This window comes from Rattus norvegicus, chromosome 1 (genome assembly GCF_036323735.1).
Source record: "Rattus norvegicus strain BN/NHsdMcwi chromosome 1, GRCr8, whole genome shotgun sequence".
Taxonomy (NCBI): Eukaryota; Metazoa; Chordata; class Mammalia; order Rodentia; family Muridae; genus Rattus; species Rattus norvegicus.
Window position 1 is genome coordinate 56,122,099 of NC_086019.1, and position 16,680 is coordinate 56,138,778.

Sequence of the window (16,680 nt, forward strand, 5' to 3'; positions counted from 1 at the left end):
AGATTAAGTTTTTAATTTATATCACTTAATTAGGTAATTCTTTGAGTACACACACACACACACACACACACACACACACACACACACACCACACATTAAACAATTAGCAGAAACAAAGGACTCATAAGGCACAGTGTGTGTACAAACTGCCAACACCAGGGAGTCCCACAGGGAACTCGGTGCTAACATAAAGGGCGGCAGGCCCCGCTGGTGCTCTGTTTGTACTGGATGAGGCTCCCTTCATCCCCACACAGCAGAGCCACATCCTTTGGAGAGAACACTACTGCTCTGCTGTCTTAACGATTGCATAGAATCCCCTTCTACAAATGAGCTATAATCTATTCAGCCAGACCCCTTTAAGGAATGTTTGGATGGCTGCCAATCCTTTGCTTTTAAACCCCATTGTGCAAGGGATACCATGATTTCACAAATGGTCAACTGCCCAGACTCAGCTTCTCAAATCCGATTCCAGCATATCCCTCGACGTCCTCATGGGGTTTGCTTTTCCAGCTCCAATCCTAAGCAAGGCCATATTTTCTCTCTACAGACAACTAAAACAATACATCGCTGTCTGTGGACAGGAGCAAAACTGGGACCCAGCTGTCTCAGTAGGCCAAACAATGAACATACTGTCATATGTAAAACAGTGCCCTCTTCCCACCGATTTCTAACAGTGTAATTGCCGTGCGATGGAGTTATTTTTATTTTATGATATAGTAAATATCTTTTCAATTTCTCATTTTAGCAAGCTGGGGAAATGAATAGAGTACTCAGTAAAGTGCTCGCCTTGTAAGTCTGAAGACCTGAGTTCACTCTCTAATACACATATTAATAAAGCAAAACAGCTGGGTGGGGCTAGAGCTGCCTTTAATCCCAACACTCGATGGGCAGATGCGGGCAGATCTCTGTGTGCCTGAGGCCAGCCTGGTCTACAGAGAGTATTCCAGGACAGCAGTGGCTACAAAATACACCATGAAGATTGAGAGGGAGAGGGAGAGGGAGAGGGAGAGGGAGAGGGGGAGGGGGAGGGGGAGGGGGAGGGGGAGGCGGAGGAAGAGAGAAGAGAAGAGAAGAGAAGAGAAGAGAAGAGAAGAGAAGAGAAGAGAAGAGAAGAGAAGAGAAGAGAAGAGAAGAGAAGAGAAGAGAAGATCCAAGCATGGTAGTGCACACTTCCAATCCCGGCACTGGCAAGATGGAGCCAGGCAAATCCCTGGGGCTAAATGGCCAGTCTAATGCTCTGACCAGGCCAACTGGTGTTGCCATTGGCAGGAGTCAGGGGCAGCATTTCTATACTCATGTCCTCAGGCCCCGCTCACCTGCACACAATCAAGGTTCAGGGTCCTCTCTCCCATGTGCTGCTGCTTCTAAGAGATTGGCCAGCTCATGGAATGACAAAGAGGGCACATATGTGTAATATGTAAGCGGTGTTGATTGCTTTCCTGGGTGTGTACCCACGAAGAGTTCTCCAGCAGAGTGCAAACTGGTGCACAGGGCTCATCATGTGGTACAGCCCTGGACTTCACCCATCCGGCTGATTAAAACCATCTGTGTGTTTTAATTGGCATCTCAGCACTGTGCGTGCACCCAGGCATTTCTGGATGTTTATGGACTGGTGCTGTTTCTGTAAACCATGCATTCTTACCCCCTTTAATTTTCTATTGAGTAATTGAAGCACTTTTTTCCCTCTTGGCCACTTTTGGTCATAGATACTGGGAAGACTACTTTTTTATCTGGGAACAGTCAACCACCCCGACCCCTCATGATATTTTTTTCGTCTTTACTTTGACACATGCTATTTTTTCTTTTGTATAAAATGTTTCAGAAAATCTATGTGTCCAAATTAACTAATTAATTGCATCTTTTATGACTTGAAGTTTACAAGGTATTTAAAAAAAACCTTTTGTGTTGAAGTTTATGAGAAGGAAGTTTTCTCAAGTATCACACAATACACAGGAAAAGGAAAAGTTACTTGAAACAATGTATTTCTAGGTACAATTAGTCTCAGTGGGTGTCTGTGCTTGCTTTGTACAAGCTGCTTTTGCTTCATGAAGAAAACTGAAATGGGTCTGGGAGGTAGTGGTGCACACTTTTAATCCCAGCACATTGGAGATAGAGGCAGGAGGAGCTCTTCCAGTTTAAGGCCAATCTGACCTATGTAATGAATTTCAGGACAGCCAGGGATGTCATTGAAGGACCTCATGTCAAAAAAACAAAAAACAAAAAAGGAGAAAGGGAGGGTATGTGGGGAGGGAAAAGGAAGACCAGGAATGGTGTAGCCACACACTTCATTAGAAATGAGGTTTGCTGGAGCTTCCTAATAGGGAATATGGGGATGAGATGGTGAGGAGGGTGGAACTGAGGGTGAGTCATTCATTACCAGTACAATTCATGAGTTCTAGTCATTCATTAGCAATGGAAGACAGTCTTGTCTCGGGTCCTTACCATTAACCACACCCTGGCTCAGGTTGTGACCTAACTCAGGGACTGTGAAGACAGGAGTCAGTGTTTCCAACCTCCTGCTGACCCAAGGAACTCAATCCCAAGTGGCTGTGATGGATGAACCGGTCAGTCACAGGCTCTCCCTTATCCACAGTCCCAGGGCGAGCTCTCCAGCGCTGCTCCATAGGCCACCCAATGCTGCCCTTGGCAGAGCACAGGGTCAGCTCTCCTGCTCTCCTGCCCTCAGGGCAGGCTCACCTCTACTCTAGAGTCCAGAGCCAGCTCCCAAGTGCTGCTCAGTCAAGGCTCTGGGTCCACTCTCCCAAGAGCTACAGCCTGGGAGGGACTGGGTGTGTCTCAGGGCGCGAAACAAAATAATTGGGACTAAGGAAAGGAAGAGATGGCAGAAGAATTGGTAACTGACGAAGGACTCTGTAAATATTTGTAAATAATTTTAAAAAATTTGTGTATGAGTGTTTGTGTGTGTGTGTGTGTGTGTGTGTGTGTGTGTGTGTGCGTGCGCGCGCACATGTGTATATGTAGTACCCACGGAAGCCAGAAAAGGCCACTGGATCCTGGGGCTAGAGTTACTGATGACTGTAAGTCACCATGCATGCTGGGTAACCTTGGTCCTCTGCAAGAGCAGCAATGGTTCTTTGTTACTGAGTCATCTCTCCAGACCCTGATAGGGAAGATTTTGAAAAACTGTTTTAAACATGGTGGTAGGCACCATTCAACACATGTGCAAACACTTCCAAATCTTATAGTTGTCTTAACTGTCAAGAATTATTAAAATGGACACATGTTTAAAGAATAATTTTTATTTAAAAATCCTAAGTTCTGAGAGGAGCAAAGGAGAATCCTTTCTGTTCCTCGCCAAACAACATCAACAATAAAAAGCTCCCAACTCTTGATTCGTTTTGTGAAAACATAGGAGAGAGCGACTTGATGGGGCATTACATTGTACCTTAATGAAAAATGTCCAGCCGGGACAAGAGGCAACCAGCTCTCCCCAGACTGCCATCGTCCTTGCCTCCTGTGCACATAGCACTCTCCAGCTGAGGTCCCTTTCAAAGGATGGGAATCGTCTGCCCCGTCTTCCTGTCAGGGCAGGTCCCCAGGTGGGACCCTGAGGAAGGGACCTGAAACTTCCAAAGAACGGAGGAACTTGTGCCACTTGATGCAAGCAAAGACAGTTTCTACCTGCCTGAGATTTTTATTACAAAGGTTGTTCAACTGGACAATTACAACTCGAGAATTGCCCAGAAATCCAAGCGTCCTCCTCCTTGCCAGAGTACAGTCTCTAAACACGACCACCACTGTCTGCTAGGTCATCTCTGAGAGTGCTGTCTCACCCAGATGAATACTTGGCCTAGGTAGGCTGTGACTCAGATGGTGAATAATGTGGTTCTCAACTATCCTATTGCTGCGACCCTTTAATATCTTTCCTTGAATTGTGGTGACCCCCTAATCATAAAACTATTTCTGGTGCTACTTCATAACTGTAATTTTCCTGCTGTTATGAATCCTAATCTAAATATCTGTGTTTTTCTCATGGTCTTAGGTGACCCCTGTGACTTGAACCCCAAAGGGGAACGACCTACAGGTTGAGAGCTGCTGATGTAGAAGAATGAGAGCTGGGCCTGTCAGGAGGGGCTCTGAGGGGTTTCCTGGGAGGAAGCCACCTAAGGGTCCAGGGTTGAGGACCTAGTGCTCTGCACAGAGGAACCCACCACACCCAGTCCAACAGTCTCTCAGAGAATTCCAGGGTCTGTCCAGTTTAGGCTGGATCTCAGAGGGCTGTGAGTGAGAAAGGGAGAGGCCCTGTTATAAAAACTGAAGGCCTTAGGAGCACAGTGTCCTTAGCGAGCTCTTAGAATGTTCGTTGTCATGGCTCAGTGCTGGGTTCCTGCGTCCACGGCCCTGTCTGTCCATGCTCGTTGCCTCAGTCATTTTAGACTCCTAGGTCTGTGCAATGGTTGTCTCACCATTGCTAGCTGTGCTGAGAGAGCAGAGACTGGGCTGACAGATGAGGCGATTGAGGATGCAGAGCCACTTTGAGGCCTTTGGGCATCCATAGAGGCGATACCGGAAGAGGGGGCTCTGCCTTGTCACTGGTGACAGTGAAGCATGCCGGTGAGGCACCTGAAGGAGTAACAAATTTGACAGAAGGGACAGGAACTCCCAGCGCCCAATCCTATGGAGGCCACTTAGAGGCAGACTATGACCAGCACACAGTGGTCCAGCATGTAAGGACCCCATTAGGACACATGACCTTCTTGGCCCTGAGGTGGGCCCTATTACCCAGTGCTTCCTGGGGCCTTGGAATGCCACAGGGCCAATTTCCCTATGTGAAGAAGATGCAGAAAAATCTACGAGGTCATCTTTCACAAACAGCTATTTTATTCTCAGAGTCGGATAAACACATTGAGAAGACATATATTCTCCACTAAGAGTGAGGCGAGAACTTGTGCCAAGAGGAGGTGTGTGATGTGACCCTGGTCGGCAAAAGGGCTCTGGTCTTTATCAGCTTTGGACTGGTTTTCAACCTCCACCAGGAAGAGTGATGCCTTTGAGGTGCTCTCTTGCCACCTGGCATCTCTTCATTTGCTTTCATCCTTCCACAGCTGACCTGGAAGGTGACAGCTCTCACAGCGCTCCCTTCTGCAGGACCGTGTCCACACGTGGGTCCACTTCAATACTGGGACTGCAGAGATGCAGCATCCGGCATCCTCTAGTGATCTTCTAAAAGGCAATGACACATGTGAGAGGGACTCTGGGACCTCTGCTGGACAGGGCATCTCTCCAGCTGTGGTCACCCTGTTCCAAACTGCTCTCCAAGCTTCTCGGAACCTCTTCCCCTCATCTCCTAGCCCCCACCCCATACCACCCTCTCCTCCCTCAGCATCTCCTTCTCTTCCTTCTCCAACTTCATCCTCCTACATTGGTTAGTATCCTGCTGTCTCTTTCTAGTTGAATGTATTTTAGTATTCCCATGAGCAGGATGAACATGGGAGTTACAGTCGGCAATGATAGATGTGCTGGTAGCTTAGACTTAACCATCGTCCCACGGTGTTTTAGACCTAGCTTCCCCGTGCATCGTCCCATAGACATACACACTATGATAACCTGCCAGTTGACTCAGACACGAGCAAAATAGATACAAATTCAGCAATGTACCTGGGCAGTGTTGGATGCTTGCTCTCTGGATTCCTTCCATGTTCTTCATTTCTGGGGAACAACTCTGTTGTGCCCCAGGGGAGGTTTTTTTCTGGACGGAATGCAGCAACACAGGTTCATCAGGCCATTTCGGATGTTCTTGACCCACCCCCTAAATCTTTTGGGCCAGGGCCTGCTTGCGACAGGCTTAACCTCTGCTGAGTCACTGGATTTGTCTTCTGTGCTTTCAGTGTTGATGGTCTTCTTGCCTCTGCTGTGCACTGAAGAAAAGCAGGGGTCACTAATAGAAATTCTGTGGGTTAGCTCCACTGTGGGTGCTATCTGACGTGGCCTGCAGAGAAGACCGCCAGGCCAACTGGCCCTCTTGACTAATCGATGACTAGGAGTCTGGCCGAGGTCAGAACCTTGACTATCGGAGGATGACCCGAGCCATCTGGGCTCGCTTCCTCGACTTCTGAGCCCTCGCACTGAAGTAGCAGGGTAATCAAGGGTCGGGAATGGGGTCATGCATGGATGAGGCCGGGTTGGGTTGTCACACTCCTGAAGAGCCTGCTTTTCCAATAGGTAATAACAAGCCATACTTTGGTTGAATTTCTTCTGATCGAGGGAGTCTTTAACCTCTTGGGCTTCAAATCCAATGTCCTGCATTGCTCTAAGAATGGCTGGGTCTGGCCTGAGGGGGATGAGTTCCTTACAAGGTTGTGGGAACCCCTCTGAGTCTATCTTAAGCCAGGGATGAGTCAAAAGATCAGGAATTGTGGGCCTCTGCTGGGAGTTCACTTTCAATAAAAGACTCAGCAGGTCTTGTAGCTCTTCTGACAGGCCAGGTGGGACAACGTACGTCCCTAACACAATTTGCCTTCGGAGTAGCGGTATGCTGGCAGCCTCAAATGGGACCTTTCCAACTGTCATATAATAAAGAATTACTCCTAGGGCCCACACGTCGACCTTGGGGCCCTCATAAAATTTCCCGAGTAACAGCTCAGGAGCAGAAAATGCATAAGTCCCATAGGGCTTTCTCAACTTTTGCCCAGGCCGCACTTGAGTGGCAGAACCAAAATCAATGATTTTAATTCTTCCCTTGGTATCGACTAACAGATTATCGGGTTTAAGGTCCCGGTGTATAATGCCTTCTTCATGGCAGTATCCCACAGCACTTAATAATTGTCTGAATATGCCCCGTGCTTCATCCTCCTGCAGATGGCCAGCCTCTTTGATGTGAGAATAAAGCTGGTTCCCCTTGGCCAACTCCATGATGAGGTATGTTATCTTTTCAGTGTCAATGACTTGTATGAGAGATACAATATTTGGGTGGTTGATCCTCATCATGATTTCTACCTCAGATGTGACCTGCTGGCACCACTGTTGTCTCTTGAGGATCATTTTGACAGCCACGGGGGTACCTGTGAGGCGGTGCACGGCCAACTTCACGGCCGCGTGGAAACCATGGCCGATGGTATTCAAAACCAAATATTGAGAGCAGAAACTCTCTGTGCAAGAGCTGCCCTGAGATCGGAGCCTTTCTGACTCCCGTTTGCTCCCGAAGCTCATTGGAGGTAACAGAGTATAAATGCTACCTAAGAGGAAGGAAAAAGAAATAAAGGGAAGAAAGAAAGCTAAGATGGAAAGTAAAATAGTGAAAAATAAGAAAAACAGAAAACTAAAACCAACCAAAACAACAACAGAAACCCTCAAAAGTAAAACAAAGCACAAAGCCAAGGAAATCCTAAGTAAAAAACTACATACTAGTCACTAGGAGGGAGGAGCACAGCTCAGCCACACTAAGATCAACATCACTGATTGTGTAAGAAAAAGAATGTACAATGAAATGAACGATCAAAGAAATTAAAACTATTAACAGTTAGAAAACCCAAGCTACAGAAAATGAAATGAAACAAAATCAACTTCCAAACAAGCAAAACTACATAAAAGCTAAAAACCTAGAGATTAAAACAAAATAGAACGCACTCATCAAAACTCCTAGAATATAGAAAGTATTAAAGAGACAACTCTAAGGAAACGTCCCAGTGAACAATTGGGATTAATTGAGATAGGGGTCTTCAAAGGGTTTTTCTCACAAGTCATGCATGGCTAAGGAATGTATGGCTAAGAAATATATATGTATATGTTCACCATCTTGGGCCATTAGGGAGATGAAAACTAAAACTAGTTTGAGACTTCATCTTATTCTAATCAGAATGGCAAAGGCAACAATGCTGGGGTGCATGTGGGGGATGGAGACCCTCATGCACAGTGTCCGTGGGAAGATATAAACTGAGGTGGCCACTGTAGAGTGTGGGTGTTCCTCAGAAAACTAGAAATAGGTGTTCCACCTGATACAGCTACGCCATTCCTGGGATATACTCAAGGAACAATATTTCCTGCTGCAAAGACACTTGTTCATCCATGTTCACTACTGTTTCATTTGTTCACGGTGCAGGGAATGTAGACAGCCAAGGTATCCGTCCAGCTGATGAATGACTAATGCGAGTGTGGTACCTACACACAGTGGAATGTCATTCAGATGTAAAAGAAACTGAAATTATCAAGTTTCCAACTAAATGCTTGGAGCTAGACAAGGTTACACTAAGTGAGCTCACCCAGACTCAAAATAACAAACACAGCATGTTCTTACTCATATGCACATCCTTGCAAGAAGTCTTCAGATTTAATAGTACAACTCTCATATCTCAGAGAAATTTCTTGGTGCAATTGCACAGAAACTCATAGCTGCTAAAAGACTGGAGAATACCTGTTGACAAAGTGCTCAGGCGAAACAGGTGTGGGGGGTGTGTCCACATTCCCTCCCTCCCTCCCTCCATGGCTCAGGGACTATAATGGAAAACAAGGGCAGAGAAATTGTAAGATCCTGGGGTTGGGAAGAGACGTATCAAAATATCTTCTCAACACAAGACCACCTCATTCATAAACTCCCAACAGCTGTGACTGCCTGCATCAGATCTCCACAAAATCAAGCAGTCCTGCATGACTAACCCAGAGTGGGAACATTGACAGTTGACGACACATAGGGAAGAGAGTCATTCCCCACACTCAGGAACACAGGACACCAGGTTATTAAAAAACCATGAATTTGTGGGTTGTGGCAGGTGACTGTGAAGATGGATGTGGGAGGAGTTGGTGAAGGATGCAGGGAGTGAAGAGGATCCAAATACATTCAATGAAAGTATGAAATTCTCCAAGAATTTATATAACATTTAAAAACCACAAATAATCACAAACTCAAATCCCCAGTTAGAGTAAAAACAGCAATAACCAAAACTCCCATGCATAAAGAATCCTATGAGAGGTACCCAAATCCCATGGGGGAGACAGCTGGACTCTCAGAAGTGAGGAGAATTCTGGGAGCATGGGGGAGGCCACCAATTCTCCTCACGTTCCTGGCAGAAGAGGAACCTGCCTAGAGCCCCGTGCACCCAGGATCCTAGGAGCAGTCAGGCAGTCTCTCCCTGTGCAAGAATTGAAAGCCATTCACAAGGGGCGAAGACACACTAGAGAGCAGTTCTAAGACCATCAGTTCTGCTCCAAGGGTCCTGCCTGAAGCCCTCAGGACACACCAACCCAGGAGCAGTCTGGGATAGAACCCTTTCAGTTCCTGCCTCCAACCAGAGCTGAGCCAGTCCCAAAGCTCTCTGTACCCAGAAATGACTGTGTGAAAGCCAGTCTCCAGGATTGCTGATACACAGGCTTACAGGAGGGTCAAGCCACTGTTATAGACAGCAAGACCAGATAACACCAGAGACAACCAGATGGCAACTGAAAATTGCAGCAACCTAAGGATAATAGGGATGGAAGAGAGAAAGATTCCCAACTTAAAGGGCCAGTAAATATCTTCAAAAAATAATTGAAGGTAACATCCCTAACCTAAAATAAAAGATGCCCATAAACATCCAGGAAGCCTAGAGAACTCCAAATAGATTGGACCACAAAAGAAACACCAAATGCACAAAACAAAGACAGAATATTAAAAGCAGTAAGGGTAAAAGGTCACGTAACATATAAAGGCAGACCTATCAGAATTGCGGCAGACTCCTCACCAGAGACCTTGAAAGCCAGAAGATCCTGGGCAGATGTCAAACAGACCCTAAGAGAACACAAATGCCAGACCAGGTTACTGTATCCAGCAAACTTCTCAACTACGATAGCTGGAGGAAAGAAGATATTACATGGCAAAACCAAATTTACACAATATCTTTCCACAAATCCATCCCTAAAAAGGATAACAGATGGAAAACTCCAACACAAGGAGCGAAACTACCCCTTAGAAAAAGGAAGAACGTAATCCCCTTGCAACACACACAAAAGAGAGCCACACAAACATAATTCCACCTCTAGCAACGAAAGCAACAGGAGACAGCAATCACTGTTCCTTAATATCTCGTACCAGCAATGGACTCAATTCCCCAATAAAAAGACATAGTCTAACAGACTGGACATGTAAAAGACGACCCAGAATTTTGCTGCATAGAGGAAACATACCTCAGTGTCAAAGACAGCCTCTACCTCAGAGTAAAAGTCTGGAAAACAATTTTCCAAGCAGATGGTCCCAAGGAACAAGCTGGAGTCGCCATTCTAACGTCTAACAAAATTGACTTTCAACCAAAAGTTATCAAAAAACTTTCATATTCATCAATGGAAAAATCCACCAAGATGAACTCTCAATCCTGAATATCTCTGCTTCAAATGCAAGGGCACCTATATTCATAAAAGTATACTTAGTCAAGCTCAAAGCACACATTGCACCTCACACAATTATCATGGGAGACTTCAACACCCCACTCTCATCAATGGACAGATCATGGAAACAGAAACTAAACAGAGACATAGCTAATCTGACAGAAGTTTAGGAACCAAATGGATTTAACATATTTATAGAATATTTCATCGTAAAACAAACGAATATACCTTCTTCTCAGTACCTCAAGATACCTTCCCCCAAACTGACCATATAATTAGTCACAAAACAGGTCTCAACAGATACAAGAAGATTGAAACCAACACTAGCACAAAATTCTCCAAATTGTAAACATAAGAAAAACAAAAGAATTTAAAAAAAACATCAACAACTCTGAAAGCCAAAAACAATCCAAGCAAAGAAAACCAGAAAATAAAATCAGAAGCATAAAAGGTTAAAACTCAAATAATCCCTGGGTCGTGATGGTCCATACCTTTCCTCCCAGCACTCAGGAGGCAGAGGCAGGAAGATCTCTGAGTTTGAGGCCTGCCTGGTCTATAGAGAAAGTTCCAGGGTACTCAGGGCTAAGCAGAAAAACCTAACCTTAGGAAAATAAACAACGAAAAAACCCAAACCCAAGCACAAACCCAAACCCTCCAATATCCCCAGGCTAGGGAGATAGTTCAGTAGTTAACTAGCAAAACTCAAGGGAAAATGTTCTGATCTTTAAAACTAATATAAAAACTGTCAACTGTATAATTTTAATTTTGGATTATGAAGTAGATCAAAGACCTCAACATAAAATCAGACACACTAAATGTAATACAAATAGTATTGAGAACTCATTGGTTCAGGAGACAACTTCCTGAACACAACACCAATGGCTCAGATACTAAGATCAACAATGGGACCTCATGAAACTGAAATCTTCTGAAGTGTAGAGGACACTGTCTTTAGGACAAAACAACAGCCTAAAGAGTGTGGAAAGATCTGCATGATCCTACATCTGACAGAGGGCTAATATCCAAAATACATAAAGAAGCCAAGAAGCTAGACATTGTGAATGCAAACAACCCAATTGAAAAGGGGCACAGAGCCAGAGAATTGTCAAGTGAGGAATCTCTAAAGGCTGAGAAGCACTTAAAGAAAAGTTCAACGTACTTAGTCATCAACGAAATACAAATCAAAATGACTCTGAAATTCCATTTTACACCCATCAGAATGTGTAAGATCTAAAACTCAAGTGACATCACATGCTGTTGAGGATATGGAGCAAGAAGAACACTCTTCCATTGTTGCTGGGAGTACCAACTTGCACAACCACTCTGGAAATCAATTTGGCCGTTTCTTAGAAAATCGGGAATAGTTCTAACTCAAGACCCACCTATACCACTCCCAGGCATATACCCAAAAGATGTTTCACCATACCACAGGCAACTTCCTCAACTGTATTAATAACAGCCTTATTCATAACAGCCAGAAACTTGAAACCACCCAGATGTCCCTCAATGAAGAATGGATAAGAAAATGTGGTTCATTTACACAATGGAATATTACTCAGCTATTAAAAGGAGGACACTGTGAAACTTGAACACCAATGATTAGAAACTGAACATGTCATCCGGAGTGACGTAACCCAGACCCAGAAGGACAAACCTAGTATGTATACACTTATAAATGGATATTAGCTACAAAGTGCAGGATAACCATGCTATAATCAACAGACCCAAAAAAGCTAAATAAGGATGACTCAAGGCAGGATACTTGAATCTCATTCAAAAGGGAAATTCAAAAAGTTGAGTGGAGGGAGGGAACTGATGGGGAGAGGATTGGGGACAAGAACAGGGCAGGGCACAGAGGAAGGAGAAAGGAGAAGGCTGGGTTTGGGCAATGCATCTCTGGCATGAAGGAGACTGGGGGTGGGAGGCTCCAGGGAGTCTCTTAGAGTGATGCTAGCTGAGCCTACTAGCAGCTGGGGTTGGAGAGACTGACATACCCATGTCCTGTAGGTAGAAAGGATTTTCACTAGGGGAAGGGGGACACTAACCAACCCACAAAACCTTCAACCCAAAACTTGTCTTACTTATAAGATGTTTAGGGATAAAGGTGGAGCAGAGATTGAAGGAAAGTCCAACTAATGATCAGCCCAACTTGAGACCCAGCCCATGGGACAGAGCATTGTTAATTATATTCTATGACTTGCACACAGGACTTAATATGTCTTCTGCTCCTAACAATTGGAGCAGAGCTTGTCTCTTACTCTGTTGCCTGCCTTCGGATCCCTTTCCCCTACATGGGCTGTTTTTTCTGGGTGAGGATAAACTAAGTCCTGCTAGGAATTGATTTTTCAGGGCAGAGTGATACCCAAGGGGTTGCCCACTTCTCTGAGAAGGGAAGGGAATTATAGGAAGAGGGGCATGTGAGCCGGGAGTAGGAGGAGAGGAGAGAGGGAGAGGCTATGATTGGGATGTAAAGTGAATAAACAAATAAACTTAAACCAAAATATGCTTACCTTAGAAACAATGGCCAAGCTGACTGCCGGCCTCAAAACTTTTCCTCACACAGGTGTTCTCACACCTACAACTAGTGCACCAACAGGGCACAACAGACACTCACACACAGTTGGGCACACACACACACCCACACTCACAGATGCACTCACAGTCACCACCAAGTATACCAACACACACACACACACACACACACACACACACAAAAGCAACTGTCCACACAAACACTGACCTAGACACACATACACAAGCTACTCACAAATCAATCAAATGCAAAATCCACACACTGCTCACTAGATCCACCAAAATCACCAAAGTCTCCACTCCACCACTCCTCTAAACACACTCAAGGAAATCCAGGCCTGGCTACAGCTTAACATCTGTTGGCTGGACCGCCTCACAGTCGCTCCTCATGAGGTCACAATAGGACCTGTCCTTGCATGGTTGGGAAGGACTCCAAGGCTCTGGCTTAGGTTGGCTATGGGGAGCCTTTAGGCTTTTAGAAATCAAAGCCTGTAGGATGGTTTGCTGTCCTTAGTTCTCTGTTTGAAGGTTTGCTGTGCCTCCTGCTTTAAAATCCTTATGTCTACCTTCCATGGGTCCCTTTTGCATTTCAACTATGGGTTTAAGAATATACTACAGATACATATATATATATATTAATTATACACACACACACACGCGTGTGTGTGTGTGTGTGTGTGTGTGTGTGTAATCTTCTCTTTAAGACGGAGGTGGCTGCTGCCTTTCTGACATTACTCTATCCACTTTAATACCTGTCGCCAGCCATCTTACATTATTACAGAAGACCTTTCTCATGCCCAGCTAATCATTAACTGCATATCGCACTAAGTTGTGTGGTCTGTTGTTCCTGGAAATTACCCTAACCTGTGCCCTCCTTTAGGGCCAATCATAGTTAAGGTCAGTTAGAATTGCTTTGTATGCTAGTAACAATAACCTTGGACCCGAACCAACCACCCAACTGCCTGGGAAGACTTTCGGCACCTGTGTATGAGCTCTTAGTTGCTAAGAGCTTCTGTGGTTTTGCCTTTCATACTACAGTCCTTGGAAATAGGGTTGCAGTCTCTACTCCCCTGTGTGACATGTGTCCCTGACCAATCAGTCCCAGGATATATGTTCCATAAACTGTCCCTGCTTGACTGAAATGGCTGTCTGGTTTGTGGAGTGATTCCTGCACCCCAACACTGCTCATGAGACATAATAAAGAAACTTATTACTACCTGTAGGGTGACAGGAAGATGCCTTCCTCACAGCTTCCAAGGCTTTTGATTCTCATCTGCCCTGCAAAGTGTGAAGAACTGATTTTGAACCCATGCGAAAGTTGAGCACACACCTGTAATATCAGAGCTTTTAGGAAGCAGGAAAAGCAGGAGAAACAGAAATTTGCCTGGGAGCTTGTCGTTCAGGCAGCCTGCCATGTGCAACATCAAACCACACACCTAGTTCCAAACAAGGTAAGATAAGGTCTGACAAAAATGTCCTCTAACCTCCACACACATGGTGGGACACATCCATAACAGTGTACATACAAGATTGCTTCATTCTTTTCTCTTCTCTTCTCTTCTCTTCTCTTCTCTTCTCTTCTCTTCTCTTCTCTTCTCTTCTCTTCTCTTCTCTTCTCTTCTCTTCTCTTCTCTCTCTCCCTCTCTCTCTCTCCCTCTCTCTCTCTCTCTCTCTCTCTCTCTCTCTCTCTCTCTCACACACACACACACACACAAGCACACACATACCACACCACACACATTCCCACCCTTTATTACAAACACACAAACTTACACTCACACGGACACACAGAATGGGTGAGTATACACAACACTATACAAAAACAGCAACACAAACACTCTTTAGGAACTATGATTTTCTAGTAAAATTTTCCTTCAAAATTGAGGAAGAAAACTAAGAAACTCCCACAGATGAAGACCGATTTAAAGGATTTCAGAATCTCAAGAAGAAATAAAGAACAGGTGATCCCCGGACAATCCCCAAAGGCAAGGTGAACTTCTGCTTCCTCCAAGATGTGAGAGTTGCCATGTTACATGACCCCAAACAGCAGTGCCACCTAGGCTCATGTACACAGACATCTCCTTCATTGACATCAGAAACTGAAGAAGTTGTTCAGGGCTGTCAAAATAGCAGTAATACAGTTCACATAGGACTGGTAGTATTTTAGCATTTTCAGTATGATCTCCATGGTAACAAAGAAAAAAAGAACCAAACCCCAGATCAACAGAAAGGAAGAGAAAGTCAAGCATTTCTTTACAAAAAAACCCAACACAGCAGAAAAGGCAATAATCAGGGAAGAGAGACAAAGCTGTAAGGCTAATGAAGAATACAGGAATGCTTCTTTGGTGGCTAGTGCATGTTCTCTCTCTCTCTCTCTCTCTCTCTCTCTCTCTCTCTCTCTCTCTCTCTCTCTCTCTCGCTTGCTCTTGCTCTCACTCTTGCTCTCTCTCTTGTTCTGTCTTTCCCTCCATCCATCCCTCTCTCTCTCTCTCTCGCCATCCTTCCATCCCTCCCCTCCCCCTCTTTACACACAGAGGTTGGCAGGATTTTATAGAAAACCAAGTCCATCCTGAGTGTAGGGCTTACTTTAAGACACTAAGGTCCAATAGTGGAACAGGTGTGTGTGAGGACAAGGAGCTCTGTGCTCCCTCAGACCAGAAGGAACAGAGTTCCTGTGCTGACACAGTTAAAATAAACTCTCAATCACAGTCTGTGACAGCCAGGTCACAGGACCCAGGCTGCTGTGTTATTTGTGAGCACCCAGTGCAGCCAGAAGTTAACTATTGAGCACTGACTGGCCCAAATCCCAAAAGGGTCTCTGTTTTTCAGAGTGCTGGGGGAAGTGCAGTGTGTAGCACTTTCCTTCTGAAGACTCTTCTGGGGTTTTCAATCCCCTGTAGAGGACCCTCATGGCTGCAGACACTAAGCCTGGGAGGAAAGATCCTCATCTGTAGTGTTCATTGAAAGGCCTGAGAGCAGAAAAGGAAAGAAACAGCAAAATGTGCCCCTTCTGCTCACTGTGGTTCAGTTTCTGCCTTTGCAGCTGAGCTCAGGTGCCCTGGAGTCCTCCCTAGCCTGAGTCAGTGATCTCAAGTTCAAGTCCCAGCCTCCCAGTTTGTAGTATCAAACCCAGCACAGTGTCAAGCCATGGGAGATGTGGACACTATCTAGGCCTTGCTGTTTGCATCTGAGTGGTGCTGTTGAGCACCAGAAGAAGCAAGGGCAACAAGGTCATGTAGAGTACTGACAGGCACTGGGCTACTAGTGACTATGAAGTCACCCTTCACCCCCACCAAGGTGTTCAGGGACATGCAGCCTTGAGCTAACCTTCCTCCAAAACTCGATTTTATGATCCCTCTAGCTCTATATTTTGGTTCTGCAACACCTCCTAGCCTCTCCTCAGACAGTTGTATCTCTGAAAGAGAAGGTAAATTGCCCTTCACCAACCCCTCCTTTGAAAGATGTCCTTTCTAATACACAGTGGCACCGCAGAGACTGGAACAGAAAGAGACCGCCCTTCACGGTGGCATGGTCAGAGCAACAGGGTTTGCTGGTTCCCTGAGCAGCAGCCCTGAGTCCGTGTGAGCACTGGATCCTGGAGACCTGCATTCAGAAGGAAGATGGGACAGAACGAGTTAGACTCTTTGGCATGCTCTCCATCCTGTCCTTAATTCACCCAGTGCCACAGGACAATCAGAGACACATTACTGACTTGTATTAGACCTTTATATGTTGTTTCCAGTTAGAAAGGAGACATTTGTGTTGTCTCAAGCATTCTGCAAGCACTGGTTGACTTAATGTACCATTGGTCAGGAAGGTGGTGTGGTGCACAGC

At 45.3% G+C, this 16,680-nt stretch overlaps 1 protein-coding gene across 3 annotated transcripts; it reads right to left on the minus strand.

The window, feature by feature from the left end:
* Positions 1-4,824: 4,824 nt before the first annotated feature.
* Positions 4,825-13,467, minus strand: LOC120100105 (sperm motility kinase 3A-like). Of its 3 annotated transcripts, none has more exons than XR_010062899.1 (3): positions 12,825-13,465; positions 5,620-5,879; positions 4,825-5,184 (listed from the first exon to the last, which is right to left on the minus strand). XR_010062899.1 is itself a non-coding variant. In XM_039101516.2 (3 exons), the coding sequence occupies exon 2, from the start codon at positions 7,168-7,170 to the stop codon at positions 5,665-5,667; it is 1,506 nt and encodes a 501-aa protein (XP_038957444.1). In that variant the 5' UTR covers positions 7,171-7,196; positions 12,825-13,467; the 3' UTR covers positions 4,825-5,184; positions 5,620-5,664. The 3 variants fall into 3 exon arrangements, 2 of the variants coding, with proteins under 2 accessions (XP_038957444.1, XP_038957445.1); XM_039101516.2 differs by having other exon boundaries at positions 5,620-7,196; positions 12,825-13,467; XM_039101517.2 differs by lacking the exon at positions 12,825-13,465 and having other exon boundaries at positions 5,620-12,817.
* Positions 13,468-16,680: the final 3,213 nt, after the last annotated feature.